General features: G+C 47.6%; 1 protein-coding gene across 3 annotated transcripts in view; it reads left to right on the top strand.

Annotated features, from left to right (window-relative positions):
- TULP4 (TUB like protein 4) overlaps positions 1–13,503 on the top strand; it is a gene marked incomplete at both ends in the record, with an annotated part of 161,904 nt that extends 148,401 nt beyond the window's left edge. For 2 of the 3 annotated variants that reach the window (XM_079716320.1, XM_079716322.1), the window contains 5 exons: positions 1,275–1,419; positions 3,457–3,550; positions 6,572–6,715; positions 9,185–11,694; positions 13,387–13,503. In XM_079716320.1, the coding sequence (XP_079572446.1) occupies positions 1,275–1,419; positions 3,457–3,550; positions 6,572–6,715; positions 9,185–11,694; positions 13,387–13,503 (3,010 nt within the window). Of the gene's footprint in view, positions 1–1,274; positions 1,420–3,456; positions 3,551–6,571; positions 6,716–9,157; positions 11,695–13,386 lie in introns of all 3 variants that reach the window. The other variant, XM_079716321.1, reaches the window with a different exon arrangement.
- Between the last annotated feature and the right edge of the window lie 8,931 nt (positions 13,504–22,434).

Raw genomic sequence — 22,434 nt, forward strand, 5'->3', positions numbered from 1 at the left:
CAAGTTTTCATATGTTTGTTGGCCATTTGGGTATCTTCTTTTGTGTTTTCTAACTATGAGTCCTTTGGCAGATACATGGATTATCATATAATCTAATATCTGAATTTCTTCTTTTATGATTAGTGCTTTTTTTTTTTTTTTTGTCCTGTTTAGGAAATCTTTGTCTCCCCTAAGGTCATGAAGACATTCTTCTGTTCTCTTCGGGATGCTTTGTAAAGTTTTAGCTTTCACATTTCGCTCTCAGATTAATTTTATACCGCAGATTAATTTTTGTGTATATATGAGTTAGGGGTAAATGTTTGGTTTTTTTTCCCATGTAGATATCCATTTGCTCTAGCAACCTGATTGATTTCTTTTTTCATCTTTATTCTAAGCTTGTTAATTTGCAAATTAGACTATGAACTTTCCTACACTTCTGCAGTGTTTCTGCTTTTCCCATTGCTTAAGCAGAGAGGCCATTTAACACATAAGTAGTCAAATCCTTCACGTGTAAATGTCCATTTGAAGTTCCTGGGTGTGGCAGTCTCCAGAGCTGGTCCTGCTTCCTTCCGTCCTTCCCAGCGTTGAATCCCCTACACACAGCAGCCAGGCTGGTTGTCCTCGCACGGAGATTTAACCACCTCTGTCCCCCTCAGCCCTAGATATCTTATCAAGCTCTCAAGCAGTATATGTGAGGCTTAATGGTTTTCCTTCATAGAACGCCATCAACCTTACCATGTTCATTTTTATAATACTCTCTTCGGGGTAGATTGGCATTAAACACGTATGTTCCCCATGTCATAAGCATAGGAACTGAAGACAAACTTTAGATCTACGGATCTAATTTAAATATTGCAGGCGGTGAAATGCTAGATAAGTCTGTTGAATCCCAAACGTTATGTATTAGGAGCTGTGAAATCATTGTGGTCTTAAGGTGAGAAATAACTCTTCCCACCCACCATTTTCCCCGGGACTAATTTTGTAAACCCCCGGCAGAAGGCATTTCTAAACATACTCTTCGTCAATAGGAAGTGAAAGTTAATTCTCAGGGGTTCCTTACAAATGAATCGCTTCATCTAAGCGCAGTGTACTTTAAACATGTGCTGTTTGATATACGACTCGGCCTTCTGGCCTTCTTTCCTCATGTCCGCAGGGCAAAAGCAGGTGGGAGGGACTTGATTAAATTAAGGTCCCAGCCTCTGAGAGAGTGACACCACGGGGGGCTGCTAGAAAGTGGGGAGGGGCCGGGAGCGCCGGTGGGCGCCTGACCCGTGGCCTCGGCCTCGTCTCTGCAGGATCAACCTTGAGGCCCGGAAGTCCCCCAAGCTGTCGCGTGCGGCTCAGGAGATATCCCGGTCCCCTCGCCTGCCCATGCGCAAGCCGTCCATCGGCTCGCCCAGCCTGACGCGGAGGGAGTTTCCCTTTGAAGACATCGCTCAGGTAGTGTCTTGAGCCCCGCCACGCGCCCCTCCTCGTGCGTGCATGACGGCGGCCGAGCCCTCGGGACCGTCTCCGTGCCTGGGACGGCAGTGCCCGACCCGGGCGCCCTGGAGAAGAGCCCTGGTTGCCCCCCTCGGTGCCCGTGCCACCCCTTCATCCCGCTGGGCCTCCCTCCCACCTCGGGCATCCCTGCTGCTGCCACGAGAACCTTCTCCCAGGCAGCTCTGCTCGAGACATATCCTCACGTCCACCTCTGCTCCCTCAAACCGCTCCTGACCCCTCGGTGACTCGCAGTGTCTGCGGGAGTCCAGCCCCGGCTGCGGCCCCTCAGTCTGGCCTGCCTGTCTCCCTCCCGGCCCCCTTCACCCCGGGGGCCGCAGCCTCATTGTTGACTGGCCGCTTCCCACCTTTGTGCCTTTGTTCTGCCTGCGTCTCCATCTCCGGGTCGACGGGCCCATCCTCTCGTCTCCTCCCCCTTGTTTCTGCCTTGACGCTTCCAGACATAAGTTCGCCTCCATGCCGAAGCCTGCCTTCCCTGACTCAGCCAGAGTAACCCCAAAGCATGTTGTGTACAGCTCCCTTATAACATTGCTCAGTCACTCTCTGTCTGCAAATAATCACAAGCCTGATCTCCTCCATTAGCTTATGAGCTCTCTTGAGTGCGCGTGTGTATGTGTGTGTGGGGGCGGGGGGAGGTTTAAGTGTAATTGACCTACAACACTGTGTTAGTTCCAGGTGTACAATGTAGTGATTTGATACTTTTATACATTTCGAAATGGTCACCATGATAAATCTAGTTACTGTCTGTCACCATACAAAGTTATTACAATATTACTGACTAGTCTCCATGCTGTACATTTCATCCCTGTGATTTATTTATTTTGTAACTGGAATTGTAGCTCTTAATCTCCCTCACCTGTTTCACTCATCCCCCCACCCTCCCCTCTGGCAACCACCTGTTTGTTCTCCATGAGTCTGTTTCTGTTTTGTTGTATTTGTTCATTTGGTTTGTTTTTTACAGTCCACATATAAGTGAAATCATACAGTATTTGCCTTTCTCTGTCTTATTTCACTTAGCGTATACCCTCTAGGTCTATCCATGTTGTTACAAATGGCAAGATTTCATTCTGTGTTATGGCTGAGTCATATTCCAGTGTGTGTGTGTGCATGTGTATGTGTGTGTGTGTGTGTATACCACAGCTTCTTTATCCATTCATCTATTGATGGGTAATTAGGTTGCTTCCACGTCTTGATTATTTTAAATAATACTGCTATGAACTTTGGGGTGCACATATCTTTTCAAATTAGTGTCTTGGGAGTTTCATTTTCAGAACAATACCCAGAAAAAGAATTGCTGAATCATATGGTAGTTCTATTTTTAGTTTTTTGAGCAACCTCCATACTGTTTCCCACAGTGGCTGCACCAGTTTGCGTTTCTACCAACAGTGTTGGAGGGTTCCCTTTTCTTGAGGAGCTAGATTTTACTCGTCTTTATTATTGCCCTTGCACATGCGTACACACACACCCTACACATATGTGTGGTTTGAGCACAGTGATAACTTTTTAAGTTTTTTGAAATTTAATTGAATGAAAAAACAATTGGGTGGTCTCAGGACAGTGGTATCAATGCAACTGATATTTCTGGGAAAAATATCAAGGCTAAGAATGGAGTCAGAGCTTGGTACCTTGTGTAATAGATCAGTGACCGGGGCAAAAGGAGAGGTGAAGAAAAATGTGCCCACGTCACTTCTGTGACCTTTCTAAGCTACCCGCACACGGGCACACTGGGACACCATCCGCCCCTCACTCCCAGACCCGAGAATCACAGCCCGTGAGCCACCACTTAAAAACAGGGCCTGGCATGCTGTAGTCGGCATCTGGTATTGAAAACGGTGGAATGATACAGAGAATGAATATCTCTGTCAGTGCCCACCAGCGACTTTTTAAGCAAAAAGTGTTGGCATTCTTACTTCTTAAGTGATTGATAGAAAATATGGAAAGAGATTGTGGTTTTTCTTCTTTTTTTCCTCCCCACAGCACAACTATCTTGCTCAGGTCACGTCTAATATCTGGGGAACCAAATTTAAGATCGTGGGCTTGGCTGCTTTCCTGCCAACCAACCTCGGTGCAGGTAAGTACTGCATGCATCCCAGTCGGAACTCAGGCTGAGAAATCAATTTCGACCTCCAGTGGCCTAAAGTAAAACACGAGCTCTTATGACACCAAAAGATCAGCATGTACTTTACCTCCAAAGTTTAACCTCCAAGTTAGCCACCATGATTTTGTAAAAATTAGAATTATTGCTCTAATTGGTTTTTTTTTTTTTTTGCCAGTGGTGCTTTCATTTTTTTCTATAAGCCCTGACTGATAAAAATGACAGACATAACCAAAAGCTCTGATAGGTTTCTGGTTATTTTGATTTCTGGCCTTTTACCGTGGGCAGATTTTGGTACCAGTGTCTTTAGGTTCTTGAGGCAAAAGAAACTTCTGAAGAAAGTCGAGAAGAGAGCATTGGAGGCTATTAGAACACGTTGGCTGACTGTTAGTACAGTTCTTAGTGGTAAATCTTTGTAGATTTCATTTCTAAGTACCAGATAAATATCCTGTCTGTTGGAAGCTTGAGACCTCGGGGAAAATGGAACCAGCGGAGGACAGGGCTGGGCAAGAACCCAGAGTGCGCGTCCTCCTCGGTGCCCGACTTGAGTGAGTAGCACTAACGTGCCACTTACTCCGGGACAGTGAGGGAGGGAAATGACAGAGGTCCTTTTCCAAGTGGCTTCCTCCTGATGGCACAGCCCTGTATGGGCTGAGCGGCTGTGTTGTCCCCCACCTTGTGGGGTGGCCTGATCATTTGACATGCACACACCTCTCCAGAAGGCCGCCTTGGCCAGCCTATGGCTGGTGGCCCCATCTTGAATGTGCTCTGTGTAGCCTACTAAAAAAAATTTTTTTTAAATTCTGAATCTGCCTATTAGAGCTGTCTCAAACACAGATCCTTTAAAATAAATGATTCTTGCAAAGCAGACGTTAAATGATATGTTGCTGTGTATGTATCTTCAGAGGCTTATTAGGTAGTGCTGCAGGTGGATTTTTCATTTTGCAGTTACTCAGCTTAAAGAAGAGGAGGAATAAAGGTAAAATATAAAACTGACTTAGGAAATAAGAGTAGACTATCCCTGTACATAATGCAAAGAAATCTCTTAGGGTATCTTCCACAACCTGGACACCCCCTGAAGACCACAAAAGCCTGTTCTTCAGTAATTCAGCAGTGCGCTGCTGGTGTACACGGGGGTTCTGATACCACTGTGTGAGGGTTGTGATCATCCCCATGTCAGTAAGCTGAGAACTTAGCCATCTGCTGACTATAAACATTGAAAAAAGAATGAAAGTGAGAACTTACTTACTGGATCTTTTCATTCTGCCTGCCCTTATTTCTTGGACGTTGAGTGGGTCCACGAGCAGGTCAACGAGACCTTAAGATGGGAGGGCCCGTGAGTGCTTCTGAGGCCCGTGCTGCTGCAGTGTGAGGAGTCTGAGTGCCCGGGACCAAAGCCTTCTGTATGACAGCGGTGAAATCACTGTCCTAGTCACTGACCTTTTAAAAAAAGAGGGTTTTAGCTAGTACCATACGTCAAGCGAAGAGAATTTTCCATTTGATTCTACTAGAGAGAAGGAATTAACTCTTGGATTTTAGAAAGTATATTACATATGGGCGCCCTATTAAATACTCTGGTAAGCTTACCAGGGTGGATGGAAAGCAAGACGTCTGTACGGCCTGGCCTGTGGTTATTAAAAGAAAAAAAAAGTGAGTGTTGTTGGTTACTTTATATTGGATAATTGGATAATAATTTGTTTCTATTAGAATGATCTGGCCTGTGAAATTTTCTATTTTTAATTTTTTACATTTCTTAATTTTAAAAATATGGAATAAATTCAAAAGATTTAAAGGAGTACAGTTAAGCTGTCTCGTTCTCACCCCCAGCCACCTAGTTTTTTTTTCCTCCCGTCTGGAGGCAACTGATGTTATTTCTTAATCCCTCCTGAGATTTTTAATTTTATTTCTCTTTGTCAATCTGAATGACAAAGAATAGCACTTTAATGCATTAATTCTTAAGCTATATGGCCATCCAGAGTTTTTAAGCCGAAATTCATATTCTCTTCTGTGGGCAAGGGAGATGAAAAAGACCTGTAAGGACTGCTGGGTTGGAAAAATCATCTTAGCCCACGCCAGTCCAAGTACGCACTTTACAGAGGTGCTTCAAAAAAGAAAGTCTACTGCGCCCTGGGGCTGCTGGCCAGTCAGCCACCAGGCTGTTGGAGGTGACGGCTGTGGAGATAGGGTTTGGCTTATCTTAACACAAAACTTAAAATAGTAATACTTAAAGCACCTCTACATATGTCACAGGAAAGAGTATAAACAGAAAGTTGACGGGGCAATTTCATCCTGATTCTAATCTACCATGAAACTTAAATTCAGATTCATTATTTTTTTTCAGCTTATTTTGTCTCTAAATATTTTAGTTGCAGTCTAGGCCTTCTCTTAAATGTCCCCATTAATCAAAGTAAACCTTAGTGTTTAAAGAAAGCATGTGGCAGTTCCCCGTGTCTATCCTGGTCATGAAATTGAAATAGTCAGTAAGATAAGAATTCAGTCCTGAATAAAAGCAGCATTTTATTCCTACCTGAGACACGTCATCCCTTCTGTCATAGTTGCCTTCAAACAGCTCCTTGATTGCCCGAGATACCCCTGAGCTCGGCACTCTGGTTATCACAACTATTTTCACTAAATTATCCTTCTGATTGCAAATGAGATTTTTTTAAAATATATTTATCATACCCAGCTCATTCCAAAAAAGAGTGTAAGTTTTTAACGTTTGAAATGTGTGGTTCTGTAGACAAACCACTGGCAGAGTGGCCGGGCTAGACCGAGAATTTGTCGTCACCGAATCTGCACTGTGTCCGGGGTGGTGGGTCGAGCACCAGGGGGAGATGCACAGCTGCCCTCAGGCTCTCAGCCCGCCCACACAGATCTGTCTTCTGAGCGCAGGGACACCGCAGCCCCAAGCTCTCTTCCCGTGAGGGACGCTGCTGGCGCCCTGGCTGTCCTCTGCCGTGTCTCTGTTGACTGTGCTTTCCTCCTCCTCCCCACCAGTAATCTATAAAACCAGCCTCCTGCATCTCCAGCCGCGGCAGATGACCATCTATCTCCCGGAGGTTCGGAAGATTTCCATGGACTTTGTTAATTTACCTGTCTTCAACCCAAATGTTTTCAGTGAAGATGAAGATGATTTACCAGGTGTGTTCACGCATGTCAGCTGGTTTGTCACGAGCCCACACCCTCTCTTAGTGGGTCGTGTTGGGAGGCAGAGTGGTAGTAGTTGAGGATTACCGCACGTCAGCCCGTGCCTGCTGCCTCAGTAAGGTTGGAAGGCATGTGAGGTGTCACGGCAGAAAGGCCACATACTGTCACTAGTCTGGGGAGGAGAGGAGCTGCCAGAGCAGAAAGGACGCTTGAGGCGGAGGTGGCTGTGAGCACTGCTCCCGCCTCGTCTCACCCTCGCGGTGAGCCTCCTAGTCCCGTGCCTGGATAAAGAGAAGTGAACGGGACCAATCAGAAATCAGAAGTGAAACCCTGTCTCACGGACCCTAGGCCGGCCCTCGTCCTCTCAGTCCCTGCTTAGAGAATGACGTCACGCAGATGACCCTGTGCCCACGAAGCCCGGTTTCTCAACCTGCCCCATCTCCCGGGCAGGAAACCTGTGTATTTCAACATCTCTCTCTTAAGTGCAGTGCAGGTCTCCATGCATAGAATAGAAGCCCGGTGTGAGTTAAAAGTAAAATCTGGTACAAGGTTTTAAAATCCCAGTTTACAGATTTTGAAGTATCTATAGCATCTTAGGTTAATTTAAGTGCTTTCTAGTCAGGGGGTCCTATTTTGATTAACAGACTAGAATGAATTCTAATTAGTCTCCCAATTATTGTCTGTGACTATTCTCAAAAAATGTCCACCTGCAACAATTTTATAAACACAGAGATTCCTCTACTTAAAACCAAGCACGGTTCTGAAAGTCTCTGGTTTCTGAGCCAGAGGAACCCTGCATGTGCCGCTGACTTTTCCTGTACCTGGTCATTCTCAAACAGAGGGGCTCTAGTCTCGCCATGGGGTGGGCTGGGCTGGACACTGATCGCAGCTCAGGGTCTGAACGTGAGGGAGTTGTCTGCCTTCTCTCAGCCCAGGTTTTTACCTGTAAAATGACTGTGCTTTCTGACAGTAGCCGCCTTTGGTCCTCTGACGGTTTACCTCTCCTCACGGGTGGAGCAGGTGTTCTGGACTCACGCAGTCCTGATGGGCACGATCTTGCGACCGTGTTAGCCTGTGGTTTGGTGAGGCTGCGCACCCTTCAGCGTGTAGCCTGTGCCCTGCTAGTTCACCGCCTTGGATCTGGGAGTATCTTTTACACTTTCTCCTTATCACCTTCCGTTCTCCCAGAACGTGACTGATAGAGCTCTCTCTAACGCTCAGCTGTTGTCATCGTCTGTGGTTCCCTGTGGAGGAGGGAACGTTTGGTCTCAGAGTTTAAACTCAGTGCTTCGTGACGCGACAGAGACCCTCGTCTCGTTCAGCGGGGAAGACACCTGCCGTCAGTGTTCCATACCGAGGAGAGAACATCTGGAAGAGGAAGCTGAACAGGAATAGTAGAAAACTTGGGACAGGGCCCAGATTCGTGCAGGCAGGAGATAGTTAGCTCTCACGAGAGGACCCCCGGGAAGGGGAGAGTCTGTTGCAGGCGCTGAGGGCGGGCTTAGCTTTTCATGAACTAGCTGGTTTCATTCTGAAGTTCTGGTGAAAGGTCAGCCAGCCTCTGCAGTTAGCCTGTTAAATTCTATTTCCTGCTCGGATACTAGTTGCCACACAGCACTTAGGGGCCCACATGAGTCAGCTTGCCATGCTCGGTGAGCACTTCAGACAGGGCAGTTCAGACAGTGGCTCTGAGCATGTGCACGTGGTCTGTAGATCATCGCTCAAATATACACTTTATTAAATCCCCACTGTGTACAGATAGGATATATTTACAGGGTTTATTCAATGGGGCTCACCTTATATACCATTTGAAATGCTAAAACGCAGCTAAATTAGGAAATGAGCCTTCCCCTCATATGCAGATTTGCTAGAAGAGTCTTTTCATTGGTTTCTCTACTGCATTTCACATGGTTCTATTTACAGAAACTTAATTGCTGTACAAATCTCCAGACACACACCTGCTTCATGACACTTCCCACACTAACCAGTCCGTGACCCTGGATGAATCCACTCAAAAGAAGCCTAGGCACTGAGTCCTCAGTGGAGTTTCATACTGTACCAGGGCCCTCTTCTTGCACAAAAGAGTGGGCTTTTTATGAATATCACAAGTTAAAAGCATCTTTTAAACACTTAATCGTTTGCCATGGTGCCATTCAGGTACCAAATTCAGAAGGTTCAGAGGTATTTATTGAAAAGCTCTGGCAGTGCCCTTAGCTTACGGACGACTGCAGGCTGCCCTGAAGAACCCATCGGGATTGCCTGTGTGTCCTTCTAGAAACATTTAGGGAAGTGTTGTGTAATTTGTGTGAACTGTCCAGCTTTCCCTAAGCAAACACTTTCCTCTGTAGCGACTGCATTCTGTATGCAGAAGGACTGGATGAGTAGAGATGTGTTGCTTGTTCTGACCCAGTTTCATGGCAGTGTTTTGTTTGTAAGCAGTTCATCTTTCTAATTTCCTTTCAGTGACAGGAGCATCTGGTGTGCCCGAGAACAACCCACCTTGCACCGTGAACATCCCCATCGCCCCCATCCACAGCTCGGCTCAAGCGATGTCCCCCACGCAGAGCATCGGGCTGGTGCAGTCCCTGCTGGCCAACCAGAATGTGCAGCTGGACGTCCTGACCAATCAGACCACAGCCGTGGGCGCAGCCGAGCACGCAAGCGACAGCGCCGCCCAGTACCCCGTGGCCAGCCGCTACTCCAGCCCTGGCCAGGTGATCTTCGGGGGCGTGGAGATAAGCCGCGTCATCCCCAACCCGCCTCAGCTGTCCTTGCCACCGCCAGCGCAGGGCGCCATCCAGCTGTCTGTGCTGGACCACGGGGACCGAGACCACGAGCACCTGCAGAAGCCAGCCAAGGCCCTGCGGCCGGTGCCACAGTTGGCCACCGAGGGGGACGCAGTGGTGTTCAGCGCCCCCCAGGAGGTCCAGGTGGCCAAGATGAACCCCCCACCCCCCTACCCGGGAACCATCCCCGCGGCCCCCACCACCGCGGCGCCGCCGCCCCCGCCGCCGCCCCCGCCGCCCCCGCTGGACACGTGCTTGAAGAAGGGCGACTTCTCGCCCTACCCCACGGCGGCGCACTACCAGCCGCCCCTGGGCTACGAGAGGATCACCACCTTCGACAGCAGCGGCAACGTGGAGGAGGTGTGCCGGCCCCGGACGCGCATGCTCTGCTCCCAGAACACCTACGCGCTCCCGGGCCCGGGCAGCTCGGCCACGCTGAGGCTCACCGCCACCGAGAAGAAGGTCCCGCAGCCCTGCACCAGCGCCACCCTGAACCGCCTGACGGTCCCGCGCTACTCCATCCCCCCGGGGGACCCGCCCCCCTACCCGGACCTCGCCTGCCCGCTGGGCGCCCCCGGCCGCGGCGCGGGGCAGAGACCCGACGGCGGCCTCATCCACGCCACGCTACGCAGGAACAACCGCGAGGCGGCGCTCAGGGCGGCGCCGCTGGCCGAGCCCCCGCGGCCGCCGCCGCACCCGCCCAGGCCCAAGGGCGCGGCGCAGTTCCCGGCACGGCCCCCGCCCGCCCTGTACACCTGCAGCCAGTGCAGCGGCGCGGGCGTGGCGGGGAGGCCGGAGCCGGGCGCGGGGGCGCAGCCGGGCGCCGGCCTGGCGCACGCGGCCAGCACCTCCCCGCTGACCTCCCAGTCGTCCTACAGCCTCCTGAGCGCGGGCGAGGGCGCCCGCGAGCGCGCCGACTACGTCAACTCGGCCTTCACCGAGGACGAGGCGCTGGCCCAGCACTGTCAGGCCGAGAAGCCGCTGAGGCACCCCCCGCTGAGCGAAGCCACCGCGGCCATGAAGCGGCCACCCCCCTACCAGTGGGACCCCGTGCTGGGGGAGGATGTTTGGGTTCCTCAGGAGAGGACAGCACAGACCGCGGTGCCCAACCCCCTGAAGCTGCCCCCTCTGATGGTAGGTCAGAGCCAGCACCTGGATGTGTCCCGAGTGCCCTTCGTCTCCCCCAAGCCTCCCGCCAGCCCTACTGCCACTTTTCAGACAGGCTATGGCATGGGAGTGCCCTATCCGGGAGGCTATAACACCTCCCCTTTGACGGGGGTGCAGGCTCCCTGCTCCCCGAAAGACGCTCTGGCCCCAGCACAGTTTGCACAACAGGAGTCCGCGGTGGTTCTTCAAACGGCCTTCCCGCCCAGCCTCTCCTACTGCCCCCTGCCCCCCATGTATCCGGGAAGCAGCGCCTGCTCGAGTTTACAACTGCCGCCCATCGCCTTGCACCCCTGGAATTCCTACAGCGCGTGCCCGCCCGTGCAGAGCCCCCAGGGCGCTCTCCCCGCGAAGGCGCACTTGGTGGTGGAGAAGCCCCTCGTGTCCCCACCGCCCACGGACCTCCAAACCCACCTGGGTACAGAGGTGATGGTAGAGACGGCAGACAACTTCCAGGAAGTCCTCTCCCTGACGGAGAGCCCAGTCCCCCAGCGGACGGAGAAGTTCGGAAAGAAGAACCGGAAGCGGCTGGACAGCCGGGCCGAGGAGGGAAACGTTCAGGCCATCACTGAAGGCAAAGTGAAGAAGGAGGCTCGGACTTTGAGTGATTTTAATTCCCTGATCTCCAGCCCCCGCCTGGGGAGAGAGAAGAAGAAAGTGAAGAGTCAGAAAGACCAGGTGAAGTCGAAGAAGTTGAATAAGACAAATGAGTTCCAGGACAGTTCGGAGAGCGAGCCGGAGCTGTTCATCAGCGGGGACGAGCTGATGAACCAGAGCCAGGGCAGCAAGAAGGGCTGGAAGAGCAAGAGGAGCCTGAGGGCGGCCAGCGAGCTGGAGGAGTTCAAGTGCCGGAAAGCCAGCGAGAAGGAGGACGGGCGGCTGGGCAGCCAGGGCTTCGTGTACGTCATGGCCAACAAGCAGCCTCTCTGGAACGAGGCCACCCAGGTGTACCAGCTGGACTTCGGGGGGCGGGTGACCCAGGAGTCGGCAAAGAACTTCCAGATCGAGCTGGAGGGGCGGCAGGTAAGAAGCCATGTGCTGGGGTGTGGCCAGAGTGCCGCTTTCTGGTCCTGACAGGTCTCTGGACTTCGGCCTTGGGGAGCGTTTTTCAGAAGGCCAGATGGGAAATGTGGGAAACGGCTGATGACTCTTAGCTGGGGCGGGTCGGGCTTGTAATTTTCAGCGTGCCTGTTGCTCTCTTTTCTTTATTTCTCCCCAAAGTAACGCATGTCCCGATTTTTTGAAGTCAGATGGTTCTGTGAGACCCATGAGGGAAATAGCAGGCACCTGCCCACTGCCCACAGCTGCTCCAGAGGGCAGCTCTAACAGCTGACTCTGTGTGCTGCTTCTGGTGTTTGCCACCGTACTTGTGAAGAACACATTCCTACTTCTATCTCTTGAGTTTTCAGTTTGGGGCGTCATGTACTGACTTCTTCCTGAGCACCATGAGGGTTCATTTTCTTCACCCCAACGCCCCCCGACATATGAACTTTCCCTTCCCCCCTTTTCGCAGGTAAATCAGTAGTCGTTGGTCCCCTCGTCGTGCCACTGAAGGTGGTTCATTTCTGAGCCATGTGTTAGGGTTTAGTTACAGTTTCTTTTTTATCGTGTAGGCTTTTTACCCGAGACGTAAAAATTACCCAGTTTTCGTTTGCTTGTCTTTCTGCGTTTCTGTTATTAAGCCCTTCCCCAGTCCTCTGGCAGACCATCCATCTCCTCTTGGTGCACTTGAGCACTTTGCGTAGTTTGTCAGTTCTTCCTGCGCCAACCTGGAATTGTTGCTGTGGTCCCACTGCATAGCTGTCGTTCTGGGACTACCCTTCTCCACCATCCCGGGAATTCCCTTCACCGCTCATATTTAACGTCATTAATTCGCTCAAGAAATGATTATTGAGCACTTGCTATATGCCTGGCAGTCCTCTTGGCCAGGAGTTGGGAAATTACGGCCTACAGACCCATCCAGCCTGCAGCCTCGTTATATAAATAAAGTTTTATTGGAACACAGCCTTGCCCATTATTTCAGTACTGTCTGCGCTGCTTTTGCCCTGCAACAGAGGTTCAGTAGCTGTGGCAAAGTCCATGTGACCTACAAAGTCTAAAATGTTTTATCATCAGCCCTTTACAGAGAGTTCGGGAACCCCAGTTCTGAGTGCTGAAATTTAGAGCAGTGAGGAAAACAGAGGGAGATCTCTGTCCTCCTGGAGTTTACAGAAATGGAAGAAAGACCATGAACAATTAAATATGTGTAACATCATATAATAACATGATACAGTGTGGTCACAGTAAGCACTGGGGTGACAGGAAAGCAGGTGCAGGAGGTGGAGTGCAAGGGGGACCACGTGTGCTCTGCTTGGTCCCTCTCCGAGCAGTGTGACATCTGACAGATCGCAGGTGGTGGTTCTCTTAAGCCGCTTTTAGCCTGTAGATTTTTTTCTCTACTTTTTCTTTCTCCTTCTGTTTCTTGGTGGAGAAACCACTTCCTTTGACCCGAGGAGCTTTCCACGCTCTGAATTTTGCCTGTGGCCTCCCCACTGCACGATTTGACACGTTCCTCCATCTGTTTATTTCTGACAAACTCATAGTTAGATTGAGAAGCTTTTCAGAGTCGCTTTTGTTGGCAGAAATACCTCACAGGCCGCGCTGTCTGCTTCTGTCAGGAGCCGCAAGGAGGTTTTCCTCTAACGTCTTTGCTTCGCCGCTCCACCCTCGCCCCAGGTGATGCAGTTCGGACGGATTGACGGCAACGCGTACATCCTGGACTTCCAGAACCCCTTCTCCGCTGTGCAGGCCTTTGCGGTCGCCCTGGCCAACGTGACCCAGCGCCTCAAGTGAAGAGACTGGTGTGGGGAGGAGAAAGCGGTCTGATCGCAGACGCTGGAGGAGCCTGCACAGCCTGGTGCCCGGGGGACCAGAAGACGAGGGCAAAACTGGAAACGTCTGTCAGGCCCAGGGGAGGGCACTGACCTTTCGTTGTTGTTTGTTTGGGTTTTTATTATCCTTTTTCTTTTTTCTTATTTTTTTAAACAAAAGTAAAATACAGGAGAGCGGTGTTTGCAAGCGAAGGGTGCAAGGCACCTACCCGGTGGTATTTAGGTCGCTGTGGGAATGTCCTACTGGGTTTGCTTATGTCGGCGACAGGGACAAGGGGCCCTTCAGAAGGAAGGTTAGACTGCCTTCTCGCCTGCTGTTCTTCTAGACTAGGAGTGTGCATTGTTTTCATTCTCCACAACATCTAGCTTTTATTATTCCTCCAACATCACTACTAGTGTAAATATAAAAAACCCGTTAAGAAAAACACAACCAAAAAATCCTGAAGGTACAGGTTCTCTTGCAGGGGGACATTTAGTTCACATATTATGTTATTCCCCCAGAGGTGACTTGATTAATGAGGGGTATTTTGGCAAATGCACTGTGTTTGACTAATAAAAGTAGGCTTTTTACGGGGGTGCTATTACCAGGTATAAATACGATTTGCTCATGAGCTCGTAGGGAAAGGATGACGGGTGAGGAAGGATCTCCTGCAGGTGTTCACGCAGGTGGCTCACATAGTGTGACTTGAAGCAGTACAAGGGCCACGCTCCTCTTCAGAGGAGGTTTACACTGAAGCCTCCACTGGTTTCCTAATATGTCAAAATTCCGTTGGTTCAGTGCTCGTTCAGTCTGCTTGACTTCGGGAGAAAGATCCCCGAGTAGTGTGGTGTGGGGCAGCAATTTCCTGGGCTGTGGTGGTGGCTCGTTAAGAGAACTGCTGCTGAGAAGCGGGCTTCACTCCCTCTCCCCTCTCATTTTTGAACCTGGGAACCGTGCCAGAGACGGTGTCTTCCCCATCAGGTAACACTGTTCTGTACTTGCTCTTTCTAAAAATGCTGGCAACACTGATGTGAAAGCACTCCTTTCCTCTTTGGGGCTATATTAAAACTCAGTTGGCTAGAGATGTTTTCCAACAGATTAGAAATGTAGCAAAAGAAATGTTAGGCATTTGCCAGGGTATGAAAAGTAAGAGTTATAATCAACTCTTTTGACAAGAGCCCCACAAGCTTTTCTAGAAAAAAAAAAGTTTATTAACTGTACAGACTGTTTACTGAGGAGATAAACCACTGGGAGAATGTGGTTAAAGTTGCAAGTACTTAATGTAGTTGGTTGACTATTCTTTGTTAATTTCAACAACAACAACAAAAAATCCAGAGATTATCTTTTCCCACCTCCCCCTCCACAGAGGGCAATATTCAGTCCTGATAATAAGACCCAGTTCATAGTTTTCAGTTACTGATATCTGTGATGTTGTTTAGGGCGGGAACACAAGAACTGTCTACCAGTTTAGGGTTCTAAATTTGGATTTTGTTTGAAAACAGGTAGAAGATACTGCAGAAACGTATTTTCAAAAAAAAAAATTTTTTTTGCTTTTAATCTTCTGTTTTAGTTTAAAAATTAGAAAAGAAACAGGCCCAATGCAAGATGACATCACTTACCATTTTCTTCAGACCCAGAAGAAACACAGGTGAGGTTTCAAATATGGTGAAGGACATCTCCCAGCTAATACGAGAGCTTCCCATTTTATATTTTAAAATATTGAACCGGATTCTTCGGTGGGTAAATTTTTCCAGAAAGAATTTAGCAATGTATTCAGAATTATATAATTCTTTTATATGAGTTTCTGTAGCTTAACATGATGTTTCAGTGCTTATTATCAGCTGTGCAATAATGGTTATAGCCTATTTCTAAATAATTTAAATGCAGTTCCCCTGTTTTATTGTCCAAAAGTTAATTATTTATCTTGCTTTCATAGTGTTCGTAGGAATTATTTTGTTACTGTGTTCTGGTGAGTTATGCCCACTTTATTATTTATTTAGAAAAATAGTATGTTTGTAATGACTTATTTGGTGGCAGTATATTTTGCTGCAAGAAATAAAAAGGATATGATAGAAGGTTTTTTTATTGGACAATTTGTAACTTTTTCTAATTGGGAAAAATTCCTATTAATCCTTTAAAAGCAATTCTTTTTTTTTTTTCATTTTGTGGTATCAATTATATAAAAGGAGATTTCTTTGAGATAACGTATCCTAAAATATTATTTCCCCTTCTGTTGAAAACTTTCTTTTTAATGAAACTAAAAGGTGAAATGAAATGAGAGTTAAGAGAATGAGAGTAGCACAAAAAAGGAATTATAGTGGTAAGTTTCAGTTCTTCAAGTTCTGACTGGTTTTTGAGATGTAAAGACCACATTTTAGAACCTTTCTTAATAAGAGCAAAATACAGAGGGAAATCCTTGGAATGAAGACTACAGATGCATGTGTGAAGAGAAAGTGAGTATGTGTCACAAATAATTAACTAAACTTACTAAATTCTTAGCTCACTCCCCAAAGGACCTTTTCCCCACCTGGGAACAAAGGCCTCCATCTTGGATCCGCCTCTGGATGAGCGGCGGTCGCCCAGCTCTGCGGCCGCGGCTTGAAGGAAGACGTAGTCCCCAGTCCAGTCAGACAGGCGTCTGCAGCAGTGGCGACGCATGTCTTTTCACTTAATGGTGACGTTTTCACTTACTTTAAAAATTGCTTCCATTCGGTCAGTCTCAATTTATTAAATGCTACCAAAGTCAGTACTTTAAGCAGCAGAATTCTACATATTTAGTGTTCATTAATAGCAACTTATGAATATTAAGATACCTCAGTGAATCTCTAAAGTTAAAAACATTAGCCCAGTAAATAGCCAACCACATACAGAATCCATGCCTTTTTGAGGGAAGCGGTATGTTAAACATGAGAAGCAGTTTTAAATTTGGTTTTACCTCATCAAACCGAAGGCACAGCTTTGAGTATAGCATACCCATTGAATGTATGTATATCCTAAGAAAAACCGGTACCAAGAAGGCAGGAAAAGAACTCTCGTGGCAGGATAGGTCAGAGGGTTTGCAGTGTTTTCATCCACGGCTGTTGCTTCCTCATCGAGTGCCCCACGAGGGCGTGGGAAGACGTGTAATCATAGACGAAAGTCAGGAGACCCCGGGATCAAGCCAGCTCTGCCACAAAGCTGGAGGGTGACCGTGGGCCTCCATTTGTCTGTCTGTAATAGAAAGGACGGCCTGGACAATTTTCTAAACTCCTGTCGACCAGCTCGAATGGCTTGAGGGCCCGAAATGTAACGGTTTCATCAATTCCATTTTACAAACTTGGAAGGACGGTTTCAAAACATTGCCCTTTGTAGAGAAATATTTTTTTTCCCTGTATTTCCTGTATTTCCCTGAGCTACCTACTGAATGTAAACCAGTGCATTTAAAATAATATCTTTGGAAGGTTCACCTCTAGAAACGAATGCATTTGGAATCATGTTTTTCTTGTAAAATTATACAAAAACACCGATTCCAGGTAAGACAGAGAAGCCTCCCCATGAGTGTGCCCTGCTTGGTGGACACCCCAGAGAACAGCCCTAAAGTAAGTCACCACTTTGCCCTGAAGAGTGAGTTGAAAAAAGAACAAAGGAGTATATGCCTAGGCTGGCTTGAGTTCTTGAGTGTGCTGTGCAGTGTTGCACGAGCTTTGTGTTCAGAAGGTTTTCTCGAGAAGGAACCCGTTGTGTCCCCATGTGGGCCATCTATCGTTTGGCCAAGTCAGTGGTTGTGAGCAAATTTAGCTGAAACAAAATGTGTCCAAATGTTGTTTGAGTTCCTGGAATTTTGTTATAGCACACAACTCAAAACTCTTCACCTTATGTGTATTTCCTTGTCTCTGGCTGATGAAGCTCTGAAAGGTTGTGGTTTTCATTTCTTTGGCTTTGTGCAATTTTCTTGTAACTTTACTTGTACCTATATTTTCTGTTTATATGTTCTTTTAAAGGGGAGGGGGAGGGTTCTAGGATCTCGTTTATTGTAGATAAAATTTTTTTCATGTTGTAGAAAAGCATGGGTTATGCGTTTGACTGAAAAAGGCACTGTATTATTTACCAAAGGGGTATTGTTTTTGCATTTGTTTATAAATGCATTATTTTGGTACTGTAAATTTGATATAATTTCTGAGTTTATTACTACTGGCATTTCTTTTTCCTTTTTCTCCCCCCCCCCAACTGTAAGTGTGCGTTGCAGGTGCACAGGTCCCAGACCAAACTAGACCACCAGCATGTTCTTGTCCCTGCCTTGGGAGTGGCGCGCTGCTGTGTGTGCCTGATCCCTCTCATGTTGGTTTGTTTTTTAACTCAGCATCCTGCTTTGTTTTACTTTCCAAGCAAGATCTGTTGAGATTTCTGATTTGCATTCTAATGAGCTCACCCTTATTTCCTCTCTTCTTATGTATTTTGTGTATTAGATTGTGCAGGAGGTATTCTAGAAGGCATTAATGGTTTGCATTCAAAATGGCGTGGTATGTCCGAAGTATTTTCTGTCTTTATTACTGAGATGGATTAATCTCCTTAATTTTTTCCTGATGATTTGAAGTTGTAAGAGTTGTCATCTATTGCTTAATAAAATTTTACAGATCAAAAAAAAATCAGTTACTTGTGTGCAGAATTCAGATGCGGTCTTGAGTCCTTTGAGAAGAAATCACCGCTCTCCATTGGCATGACCCACCCTCTAGCTGCTTCTCCGATCCCTGGGTTACTGCCAGGGGTTGCTTTGACACCTGAGATCTTTATCATCATTGCTCTTTCTGAGAGGTCAGAGGTTGTGCTGTTTTCCTGGTGAGTTGGTTTGAGTTTGTGTTTGTTTTTGTTTTATTTTTCCTTGCTTTTTCAAAGAGGACCCATCTGTGTCTCTGTTTCTGCTAAGATCATCTATGTCATTTTTTTAGATTCCACATATATGCGTTAACATACAGTATTTGTTTTTCTTTCTGACTTACTTCACTCTGTATGACAGTCTCTAGGTCCAGCCACGTCTCTCCAAATGACCCAATTTCGTTCCTTTTTATGGCTGAGGGATATTCCATTATATATATGTACCACATCTTTTTCTGTTGTTGTTGTTCCCTGCCTCTTGCACCTCCCTCCCTCCCTCCCTCCCTCCCTATCCCACCCCTCTAGGTGGTCACAAAGCACCAAGCTGATCTCCCTGTGTGTACCACATCTTCTTTATCCATTCATCTGGCGATGGACATTTAGTTTGCTTCCATGTCCTGGCTATTGTAAATAGTGCTGCAGTGAACACTGTCATGGTAGAAACATTGAACTTTGGTCCATATCATTCAGTGTATTCTGATTACATAAATGTTCATGATCCATCCAAAAAAAAGAAGATCCGATTCACGGTGCTTCTGTCATAGCACCTACAAGATCTGAGATGCTAGACCCATCGACACCTTTTTTAATTTGTAGCAAACTTAATAAAACCGGGTTTTGAGCAATTCCACTACAAGTGCTAATATAACTGTTAATTGTTGTTATTACTAATGGGTCTTAGTGCACCTCCTTGCTCCAGCCTAGAATTCCCTCTGACCATGGGAGGGAGGCAGGGACTGGGGGTCATGGGAGGCGCATCTGTAAACACCGTAGTTCCCATGTGCATTTACAGAACCCCCGCTTGTTTTTTTCAGAGATAAAAAATAGACATGTAGTCACTCAGGCTTTGGGAGAAAGAGAACCAAAAACTACTACCATCTCTAAGAAATTCTTACCATTAATTAAGTTTTAAAATAATCATAGGACTATAAATCTGTGCTTTAAAGAGTAATAACCATACGAAGCTAACCCGAATTTTGTATGAGAATCTAAATATATCTCGTTTTATTGTGAAAGTCTGTGAACTTCAAGTTAACATTCCTTGTATCTTCATCATTTAAATCAGGGAGCAGGGAAACCTGATCAGGAACAAGCCCCCTCCTCCCCTCCCCCCAAAATCAAGGGACCAAGACCCTAACAGCCAGGCTGTGTTGGTTGGTGCTAAGGACCATGTATAGGAGTGGGGTTACCTTCTCCACCAGCCCAGCCCCAAGGTCAGCTTTGGGGCTGTTCAGTGTGAGTTGGTGTCTCCAGAAGTGATTTATTTTTTAAGTAAGAAAACTTGGCAAATCCCTTTCCTTCTACAGACTTATTTTGAAAAGGATGCATTCTATTTTTATTCTGCTGTTCAGTATTCTTTTCCCGGTAGTGTTAAGAGGGAATCAATTTAGCTCTCACATCCTGGTCCCCAAAACTCATTGTAGAAGAGAAATGACTGCCTCATGGAGACTGCATTGCAGTTTTTCAAGAATGCACAGGTAAATCTCCAAACTCTACTATAAAGTGGTTACCTTTTGCCTTCCTTTCCTTTCAGAAGAAAATTGAAGCATTGAGAGGTTGAAATGATTCCTGGATTCCACAGACAAAAAAAATGATCCTGAAATAGAATTGAAGATTTCTAGGTCACATTAATGAATAGGCCTAGTTTATTCCCAGCTTCTCACTCTGGTGTTTCATAATGATTTGCCTGTAATGAGCTCTGAGCCACTTACACTTAGTCATCTCCCTTGAAAAGAGGCAATGTAGGTGGGCCACCCTCGCCCATCAGCAGGTGAGCTCACCCTGTCGACAGCTCTTTCTTGAGTTGTCAGAAGATAGAACAGTTAACTCACCCAGGCATCCCGAAGGAGCAGGTCTGTGTGGATTTGTTTCTTTGTGTATCTTAGAAAGAGTTGCTCAATCCACTAAAGAAGGTGAAACCATCCACGTGAAGAATGGGCTCATTTCTTAAATCTGCTTGAAGTTCCTGTTAGAACGATAGCTTCAAGTGATAACAGGTACACCAGCACAGAAGCAGGACCCCGGCAGGAAACTGAGTCAGGTGTGAAAATAGTTATACCTCATCCCTTCTGCTTTCCCTTTTCTTAGTTTCCTGCTTTCCACATCACTTCCCTCTATAGGGAGTGCGTTCTCTGTGATTTAGGTGACCTTAAAGCCACTCTCTTGAAGCTTCCCTTGCACAGGGATGGGAGCTTTCAGTGCAGTTTCAAGCCTTGTTCCTTGAAACCTTGCTGTTGAGGCGAAGTGAAAGCTCTGTGGGAAATTACAAAACTATAGCAGAGAACTTAATTGAGTTTATCTTAAGGATAAATAAGCCTGAGGAATTTCTTAAACCTCAGCCACCTTCAGGACAGCGTGCACACACTTTGCGTACCATTTTTGTCTTTGCCACGTGAAATATCTGTGCCTTTGGTTGATTAATCTGAAATTCCGGTAGCCCATGTGCCATTTAGCTCTTGCTCTGTTCCAGGTACTTTCTAAGTCCCATGATTATGCAGCATTTTCACTGCATGTGCTCCTTCCCTCCTCTGCCCCCCCCCACCAAAAAAAACGGGGGGAGTTTGGATATTAAAGGCTGGCCGCATAGCAGTATCTCAAACTACTGATCAAGTTGCCTTCTCTTAGTCAAGCCGGTTACCTTAGTCATTTACCCCGTCTTCAACCGTCAGGGTTCAGAGAGAACCTCACGAGTTCTCTTCCACTCTTCTTCAAAGTAGGAAGAAGTGGCCAGTCCTGACACCATTCCCGTGTGTGTGCGGGGAACCAGGGGTCGCTGCGTGTTTTTTTAGTTGGGCCTCCAGCTTGTTCAGACGGTCTTGTGGTTTCTCCTTTCACGTGGATTAATTCGGTGTTGCCTGCCTCCCTCCCTAGGTGTCACCTTGAGGGCCCGCCATGAACCGCCTGTCACAGTGTTGCATCGACCCAGTAGTGGTGCAGTCCCTGTTGCAAGAGGAGAAATCCTTGCATCCTGTTCTTTTCACGTCTGGTATCACGGAAACCTGGGCTTTACCAGTGTTACTTTTTCTTTCTCTCCTGGTAAGGTGAGTGACCCAGACACCACAGTGCTTGAGACACAAGCGTGTGATGGATTCCCGCTGTAAGCAGGATTGTCCTCGAGTGACTCATTTCTTTCTGTGCTGGAGCCCCCCGGGGTCCTGTGAGTCCCGGTCACACATCCCTCAAGAGCCTGTACTGACCACAGGAGGCTCTTAAGTCCCGGGATTATGGTTTCTTGCCAGTCCTGAAGCTTGACTCCTTGGTTTTAAATCATAAGAGAAAACATTTCTCTGACAGGAAGAGATTGTCTCCACTCATTCCGTTAGAATAACCAGCCCCAGCCGAGGATTGGTGTCCAGCAGCGTGGGAGAAGGTCCCGTCAACGCCAAAGGGTTCATTTGTTGACCCGGATCCCAAGCCAACAGAGGAGGCTAGTTGCTCTAAAAACTGCAGAACGTTGGATTTGCTGAACCCTCAGGATTTCTGCCCCGGCTTAGCCACGTGGCGTTGGCCTCGTCTCCGCTAGCCCTTCTGTTTCCTTCTGTTCCCATGAGCTCCACCCCAGTGGGTCTCACCCTTGCTTCAGGGCTCCCCTCCCATGGGATGAGTTCATAAGCATCCTCTTTTCCAACACCCATACCTCCTGGCAGGTACTGACCTCCTGGGAGGCGGAGAGAGTGAGTGCAACAGACTTTGAGGGGATCGGCCAGGTTTCTCCGCCAGTGTCCCCGGAAGCCCTCAGACTTGATCACACCCACCTCTTGAGAGCGTCACATTCCCCAAACCTGCTTGGTTCCTGGCGTGTAACTCACTGGGTGGATTCTGCCCGCCAGCGGCTAGAAGCAGTGACGGTGACACTCCTCCTTCTGATGGGGTCCCTGCAGCGACCTGCCCTCCACGGGGATTGCAGCACGGGGCACGCCAGCCTGTCGCTTAATGTTGTGTTTTCATGATGTTGGTCTCTCAAGTTCGTGCTTGAAAAATGTGATCTGTGTGGAAAGAAGAACTGGTAAACCTGTACTTGAAAGCATAATAATTTTTTAAAACTAGCCAGATACAAGTGCA

This window comes from Hyperoodon ampullatus (genome assembly GCF_949752795.1).
Source record: "Hyperoodon ampullatus genome assembly, chromosome: 12".
Taxonomy (NCBI): domain Eukaryota; kingdom Metazoa; phylum Chordata; class Mammalia; order Artiodactyla; family Ziphiidae; genus Hyperoodon; species Hyperoodon ampullatus.